This window comes from Staurois parvus, unplaced genomic scaffold (assembly GCF_062004578.1).
Source record: "Staurois parvus isolate SC_StPar_1 unplaced genomic scaffold, SC_StPar_1.0 ptg000894l, whole genome shotgun sequence".
Taxonomy (NCBI): Eukaryota; Metazoa; Chordata; class Amphibia; order Anura; family Ranidae; genus Staurois; species Staurois parvus.
This window is the reverse complement of record NW_028318690.1, coordinates 298,297-307,150: the sequence shown is the minus strand read 5'-3', so window position 1 is coordinate 307,150 and position 8,854 is coordinate 298,297. Positions and strand designations below refer to the sequence as shown.

Sequence of the window (8,854 nt, the reverse complement as noted above, 5' to 3'; positions counted from 1 at the left end):
CGCGGCAAAACGAACACCTCTGGTCGAGTCAGGAGGCGTTGAAGCCTCCTATTCTAGTCTATGGTGCCGCTCCGCAAGCGCCCGGCCGGCGTTTGTGGTGCGGTTGCGACGCAGTTGCGGGGCATTTGTGGAGCAGTAACACCATTCAAACTTCATTATAGGCGTTTGTGGGGCGTTTTTAATGCTCAGTAAATGCCTAGCAACCGCCGCTGAACCGCGCATGTGGCATTTGCTGAGCGTTAAAAAACGCTCTGCAAACGCCGGACCAACTCTTGCCAAACGCTATAGGGGCCAGGTCCAGGCCAATTTTCAGCTTTCGGTGTGATCACACTTTGAATAACAACACTGTACCCATATGAATTTTGTAGCATTTTTTTTTAGACAGATAAAACTTTATTTTGGTGGTATTTATTAACCACTGGGATTTTTATTTTTTTTTTGCTATATAAATGAAAAATTTTGAAACATTTAGCAAATAAATAATATTTCTTCATAAATCTTGGCCAAAATGTATTTGGTTATCTTTTTTGTAAAAAAAAAAATAACCCAAATTAGTTTATAACCAAAAATTTTAATTTTTTTTCTTTATATTATTATTTATGTTTTTTTTTTTAACATACTGTCATCCTAGCAGTACAGTGTCACCATACTACTTGGGGGGGTAATGAAGATTTTTTTTTTTTTACACTGATTGCTTTTACACGCATAAAGGCTGTAAAAGGAATCATTTCTCCTTCTCTCTGGCTGCATTCTTGCAGCCATTGAGAAATACTGTGAGAGCTGTGATTGGTCACAGCTTGTCACATGGTACAAGGCTGTTGTGAATAACCTTGTACCAGCTGACCTCTGTGATCATTCACAGATTTTACATGTAGTAAGCAATGATGTCATAAATGACATTTTACATACTACTATTCATGTGATCACTGATTGGGCAATCATTGATCACACGATCGGGACCTCACACAGAGGCCCTGTACAGCGATCGGTGTTCCTCCGGACACAGCGGGCACCAGATCACGGTGCCGTGTGCTCCCAGGGAGCGCGCACAACCTGAAAATGCGGGCGCCGTTTATGAATTGCAACCCACTCCTGCACTGCTCCCGCAAGGCCGTTTATGGGCCGGACGGGAAGTGGTTAATGAGCACCTAAAAATTATCCTTAGGCAGGTCATAGATGATACAATTTTCTTTCCTTCCACCATGGGTGATAAATGCCTCCTGCAGAGCTATCCTGTCCTGTGAGTAGGAAGCCTGCCCAGGCCAGCAGAACACAGTAATCACTGCTAGAGGCTATAACAGTTAGCAGTGTTTGCATGAAAAAAAAATCCAACAAGCTTGTTGTACTGAAGTCGATCAATGGATCGACTTCAGTACAACCAGCCTGCCCATAGGTTGAATGAATCTTGGTCGATCCCTGCTGAACCAGCCAAGATTCGATCCATCTGTGGCCAGCTTTAGTCTTGAGGTTCACGTATGTCTGTAATACTTACCTGCTTTGTGCAATTGTTTCTTACCAACTCTTCTAGAGTCCCCCTCAGGTGCTCCCCTTCTGCGTGTTCCCCCTTAGCAAGCCATGTGCTATGGGGGCACACCTCTGAGGCGGAGTGTGTGTGTCCATAGACCCAATTGGGATTATTTACTAAAGGCAAATAGACTGTGCGCTTTGCAAAGTGCAGTTGTACTCTACAAGTGCAATTGCTCCAGAGCTTAGTAAAGGAGTAGAATCTCTGCTGACGTCCATTATCCACTCACATGCAATCAATAATAAAAACTGGTCAGGGAACACTTTGTCCAAAACTAGACAAAATGTTTGGCTTTACATAGACAATTGACAAAAGCTGAATTCCATCACATCGTTATGTGATTGAAAAAAAAAGGTCATCTGGCAAAGTATGTTGCTCTAACATTTCATTGGTAAAGGATTGTGCAAGAGCAACTGCTTTCAGGGCTTAAATAAGGAATCTCAGCCCCTCTCAATGTTTAATGAATGCACAGAATCCTGCAAGATGGTAAGTGGTTCATGGCTATTGTTATTAATGGTAGTGTTAATAAATACACTAACCCTGATTTACTATGTCAGTAGAGCATGCAGACTTTGCAAAAGAATTCTACTTAGCTTAGTGGATTTTAGGTCTTTATTATGTGTGCCTCTATCTTTCAGCCAAATTGAGAACATCTTGTCAGTCCTTTTGGGGATGAGCCCATGTCTCAGTAATGACTATCTTTAGCTATTCTAATATATTAGAATGTGGTTACTTATTGTGTTTTTTACTTTTAAGTTAAAGTTTAAGTCAAGCCAAAAATAAAATCTGCTACTGTGTTTATCAGCCGAGATGGGAATTCAAGGTTTTTAATATAATCACCCAGATTTTGGTCACAGCTTGAGTACCCCAAAAGGCTTTCTTTTAAGCCCTGATAAAGAGGGCAGAGAGACCCCTGAAATTGGATAATAAGTTTACTACTGGAATAAAAGCACTTTGTTTCAACTTTTTGGTCTGCAGTTTCAACCTTTTTCTATCCAAAAATAAACCTCTAACAGGGGATCCAGCTTTTTTCCTACCTTACTTAAGAAAAGCATTTTATTTCTGTCTGTGTTGCCTTTGAAAGTTCCCTTCAATTCCTGTCTGATAAATTTGGCATCAGGACAGAAAGTGATGGTAGGTTTTTTTAGAGACCCAGATCATATTTATTTTATTTCAGGTACTTGTATAGTGCCATCAATTTACACAGCGCTTTACACATAAATTGTACATTTTACATCAGTCCCTAACCCTTAAGGGGTGTACAATCTAAGGTCCCTAACTTGCATTCATACACATATTAGGGCCATTTTAGACAGTAGCCAATTAACCTACCAGCATGTCTTTGGAGTGTGGGAGGAAACCCACGCAGGCACAGGGAGAACATGCAAACTCCACGTAGGTGGTGCTGTGTCTGGGATTCAAACCAACGACCCTAGTACTGCCAGGCGGAAGTGCTAGCCATTTAGCTACTGCTGTCCATCATATAGGTTCTAACCCTTCCCCACTCCATCCAAAATTAAGAAAATACAAATTTTGGCTGGACATACACCTAAAGAAACAGAACAAATATTGTTTATATTTGTTGCACAAAATTAATAAAGTTTGTAGTAGAAACCATGTTTTAAAGAAAAAAGTACATTAAAAGTAATCCATGAACAGTGTTTTTTTTTGCTTTGACAAGATTCATTTACATTTCAGAGACAACTTGTGGTTGTATTGATTGGAGCCAGTATATTGGCTGTATGCAATGCAGGCTGCTATAGAAAAGAACCTCAAGAAATGGAACTGGGTGAAGAGCCCAAAGGTAAGTCAGTGACAAAGAATTACAATGGACAATGAATGATCTGAACAGCTTATCATTTTTTTTCTTTTTCCCTTCACTTACTGACCCCCATGCAAATATGATAAATGTATGTTCATTATGTACAGTGCACTATACATAGAAATATAGTATTGAGACCAGAGCTCCAGCTCAACAGTGAGGCAGCTAAAATTTTCAGGAGACTTCAGCTGCCTCCATGATTCTCAAATGACAACATTAAGAGTAGAGATTCAGATTTTTGCAAATACCCATTTTTAAATGGTCCACTAGAAATCCTTGGTTCATCATATTTTTTTATATAAACCGTGCATATTGATGTAACTTTTCAGAGTAGTCTGTACCTGTTCAGTATCTATTAGTAAATAACTACTATATATCTTTATATATATACACAGGGAGAACTGCTCACTTAGGGACTGCACCAAGATGGATTGCCCCTTCTACTGTCACAATAACCTAGTGCTAGAGAGTCCATTTGTTTAGTTAGATTTTAACGCGATACTAAAAGTGTGTGTGTGTGTGTGTGTGTGTACTTGCCTGCTCTGTGCAGTGGCTTCTTCTTGGGTCTCCTGTCAGTGCTCCTGGCTCCTCCCTCTTGACCAGTGCCCCCATAGCAAGCTGCTTGCTATAGGGGCACTGGTGTGTGCTTGCTCCCAAGCCTCGCTTTATGCATCCATAAGACACATGCACTGCAGCTTGGCCCCACCTGCCCCCACTCTTACTGGCTGTGATTCACAACAGTGGGAGCCAATGGCTCCGGTCCCGCTGCTGTGTTTCAGTGAATGAGAGGGAGACACGGGAGAGCCAAGGTTCCCGAGCACATTGTTGGATCGAGAGGGGGCTCAGGTAAGTATTGGGGGGGGGAGCTGCACACAGAAGGTTTTTTTTATTAACCATGCATAGAATAAGTATAAATTCTCCAGCGCCTCAAGGTAGCCGATCCAGGGGATCAGATGCGTACATAGCCTATGGATAACGTGCCAGAGATGCAGCTCTCCTCAGATTGGGAGATCTACAAACTGGAAAAAAGCATACAGGTGGTGCAAACACCTAGTGCATTATCTAAGGTTTATTAAAAATATATAAAAGGACAAATATACTCGCAAACATAGCATGTATATAAAGCCAAAAGGCCATAGAGATGGCCACAAGGATGGCAGAGTGTCTGACTGATAGCAGGCTGACCACACCATCAGTCAGACACTCTGTCATCCTTGGTGCCATTTCTATGGCCTTATAGGGTTTACATACACGCTATGTTTGTGAGTATATTTTTTGTCCTTTTATATATTTTTAATAAACCTTGGACAATGCACTAGGTGTTTGCGCCACCTGTGTGCTTTTTTTTCATGCATAGAATGTTTGAAGGTAAACCTTCAGCCTTTACAACCACTTTAATGCTTTCATGTTTCACTGTGGCCTTCAAGCCTATGTGATTGGTCTGAGAGTGCTATCAGAAATGTAATGTTTTCTTGTGCAATGTTCAAAATTTATATTTATTTACATTGATTTTACTTTAAATTTATATTAGTAAGCATGTATGCGGAAAAGACTGCAGAGGACCTTAATCCTTACTGCAATGCATAGGTGTAAATTGGCCATAATGTTCACAAGTCCAAATATCACCATGTGGCTCTAATATCTAAATGTAAATTCAAAACTGTCTTGATGCTACCTATATGAATTGTCTTCAGATTTTGCAAAGCTGCCACATAACAATATAAAATTTGTCTCCAGGGTGCATTCATAACGGAGAAACACATGAACTTGGTTCTGAGTGGAAAACTAAAAACTGTTACCAATGTTGGTGTTTTTTAGATGGATCCATGAAATGTTGTTCAACGTAAGTTAAATATTTTTATCACTTTAAAGTTTAAATGTAACCTCACTTTAGAGTTAAGTTAAAGAAATCTGAAGAAAATTCTACACTGTCAACTTTTGTCTATCTTTAAGGCTTTGTTCACATGGGCGTGCTACAGCATACTGTCATGCAAGGTCCATATTTACCAGCATGAAGAGGTGTTCTGTACACCTCCATGCAGGTAGTCCCATTAATTTCAATTGGGAAACAGCAGATGCAAGGACACAGTGGCTGTTCCCAATTTTGACATCTATGCAGGTACACTGCCCCGAATGCACTCTGCACAATAAACAGGACCCTCACACAGTTGTAAGCTGTAGTATGCCTACTTGAATGAGACCTTAATAAGAAAGGGCAAACCTTGGAAAAAAAATTAGGGTGATTATACAATTGGAAAATCAAAATTAGAATTCATGTTTATTGTGACCAATCAGGTTTCATTTTCCGTGTTTCATTTTCCCAAGCAAAAAAAGATGTGACCTAACTGGTTGCTATTGGCAAGTTCTCCAGTTACAGAAGTCTTTACTTTCCCAAGTTGTGTGTTTTTTTTTTTTTTTTTTTTTTTTTTTTTTTTTTTTTTTACCTCACTTCAAAAGAAGTGTGTAACTTCTACTTAAGATCCCATGGGATTATCTACAAATCACTTCCTTACAATTGACCTATATTAAAATGGAGTTCCTGCCGTTTTTTGTTAAAGGCAAGCAGCTACAAAAACTGTAGCTGCTGACTTTAATAAACAGTGATATAAAATTCAGTATCCAAAATTATATCTAATTGTGCTAAAATTATTTATTATATATCTATCTCGATCACATCAAAAGTCCCACTTTCACCATTGAAAGTCCAAAATCATAAATAATAAACCTTTCTAGTGTCCATGAAAATGAAGAAATGAGAAGTCCAAAAATTCCAAACTATTATTCTTCCAAGTTTTGATTAATCATCCCTGTGTATTTCCAAAAAGATGTATACCTCCAAAGAAAGACCTAAAAAGGTATGAAAGCCTTCAAAATAATCCCATGGATTCTCGCTCCAACATTGAAAACTCCCAGGATTAAATTCAGGTTATCCCTTCATTCCACTCATGCTTTCATGCCTTACAATGCCGTTCATAGAGGAAAAATTGCCACATAGTGTAATATATTCACTTAAAATGATCCAGATTATTTATTAAATGTGCTTACATTCTTAAATTGATAAAACCGCATATATTCCCATTTCCCAGCCATGAGCAGCTTCCTGGAACACACTTACCTGTCCCAGGGTCCAGGGACGTGTTCACCCTCTTCTCCACCTGGTGCTGGCATCTCAACTGTGGGCACCAGGCTGTGATAGCTTGCAGCTTCCCATCCAGGTGCCCGCTGTGCATGCGCATTCCAATCCGTCTAATAGATTTCTGGGACTTGTGAAGGTTCCCAGGAAACTGTGGGAGGAAAGAGGGGGCTGAACTTCCGGCTCACTTTGCCGCAGGGAACTAGGCTGGAAGTGGAGTGGGTACCTGTCATAAACGGGTATCAGCTTCTCCCCCCCCCCCCCCCCCCCCCCCCCCTTCACTTTTAGGCAGAACTATGCTTTAATAAGCTGTGACCATTTTATGCATTATTTAACTTGGTGAATATTTGACATGGGTTTGCACTGGGGTGCTTTGGTGAAAGGCTGCTCTTAACAGGGCTCAGTGGTTTATATGGCTAGGTATGGACTTTCATTTAAACAGACTGTCTGAAAGCAAACTGCTTCTGCACTTTTTTTTTTTCTTCACAGGATAATCCTGAGTGCATCTAGTAATAAATGTTCTTCTTCAAAGGTGAACTCTGGAGACCTTTAAATACTATCCTTGAACTGGGGTGTCCCAACATGGCAAGGGTCAAATGCTCATTTTTGTGTAAGGGAACATTAAAAAGCCCATTTATTTATTTATCTTGCTCTCACTCCGTGTGATCAGTTCCCTGGAGCCAGCTTTTCTTCAGTGCCGTGTCATTGGTTGCATGCTGATGTTTCATGCAAGCTAGGACTAAAACGTCTGCATTGTGAGGACACTGAGGGCCTGCTCAAAATCTGGAGCATCGGGGAAAAAAAAAGCATTGGCTGTTGGGGGGGGGGGCAAATAATATAGTAAAATGTTTTTGTTTTTTTTTAATGTTATCCTAGACAACAAAACATTTCATCCTTACAATCTGGGGACAGCAACAATGCAATGGTAGTTTTTAACTTCCCCAGAGTTCAGCTTTAAAATGAATTTATGTAAATGGTAAAAGTCAAGCAAGCAAAATTTAAATTGTAGCCAAACCATTATAGTTGCCCTTTTTATTTTTTTTTATAAATTGCCACGTTCAAATATCACAACTGGGAAACTATCACAACCGTATAAGTGCTAACATAAATGAGTCCAAATGTTCAAATAGTCCCAGTGTTATGAACTATATAGTAGATCACCACGTGTCTTCAATATAATTAGTGCTCCATCACCAAAAAATGGTAGGACTCTTACCAGAACATATGGACCCTTGTGAACAATGCATGAGAATATATCCACCGAATCCCTCAGAATTTGAAGAAGTTAAATCATGGTACTGGATAGAAGTATCACCTTCAATTCCTCTCCATTCTTAATCTCACGATAATACCTCTCAGTATGGCCATACAAAGGAGCGACCAGCACATAAAACACATCTATTATAAAGTATTGCACTCGCATTCAGGTGGGCAAATCAGCACTGTGTACAGAGTAACCGCATATCCCGGGAACAGGTACATGTCCTGGTGTTAGAAAGCAGCATGTAGATGTCAGACGCACAAGCTCCACTAACTCATTTCATCAAAAATGACTTCGTCTGGGGCATGGAAACTATGAGTGTCACCGCTGCTTTATATAGCCATCTAGAGAGGGAATGAGCCCTTTATTTTTTTAACTGTTTATACTTGTTTTATGGTATTTGGCTTCTTTGCTGTAAAATAATTTTTAGCAATTTTTTTTTTTTTTTTATAGATATGGTACACCAATCGGATATGATGAAGAGAACTGTGAGGCTGTGTTTGACAAAGCAAGCTGTTCTTACAACCTGATTCCAAAATATGACCCTACAGTGAAATGTGAATCAAAGGGCATGGTGGGCTAAACAAAGTACATACTGTATCATTCATTCTTCTCTAGACATATCTGTATTAGCAATTTTACAGTATAAAAATTAAATGCACATAGATTTCACAGGCAAAATAAGTAATGGCAATGTGTCCATAAAATAAACTTGGAGCTGCATAATAATAAAAGCTTGCTGCATGACGTTAACTACATTATGTGTTTTGACAGCTGGATGTGTGCGCAGCTACCCTTTTTGTAATGGATGTATATCACTTGTGCCTCCATTAAAGTCTTTTACCATTTCTGAAATCTGTTGTCAGTGTTTTTGATTTTCCTTGATGATAACATGACTTAAAAATACAACTTGAGGTACAAAACCCATTTTTAATCTCAGTACTTAAAACCATCTTAGTATAAAAATTGCTGCTTAGGTGCTACTGAATAAAAGTTTTGAACAGAGAAGGGAAAAGTTAAAAACTTTCCCACATGAAAGAAAAATATATTTGAAATCGATTTAAAAAAAATATATATTTTTTTTATATTTTGTAATATCCAAAAAACGTGTGT

General features: G+C 39.2%; 1 protein-coding gene across 1 annotated transcript; it reads left to right on the top strand.

Moving 5' to 3' along the window:
* Positions 1 to 1,892: 1,892 nt before the first annotated feature.
* On the top strand, positions 1,893 to 8,596 carry LOC149442354 (beta-microseminoprotein-like). The gene is made up of 4 exons (XM_089656181.1): positions 1,893 to 2,011; positions 3,224 to 3,329; positions 5,085 to 5,190; positions 8,195 to 8,596. Exons 1-4 carry the CDS (start codon positions 1,979 to 1,981, stop codon positions 8,322 to 8,324), a joined length of 375 nt encoding a protein of 124 aa, XP_089512307.1. The 5' UTR covers positions 1,893 to 1,978; the 3' UTR covers positions 8,325 to 8,596.
* The last annotated feature ends 258 nt before the right edge of the window (positions 8,597 to 8,854 follow it).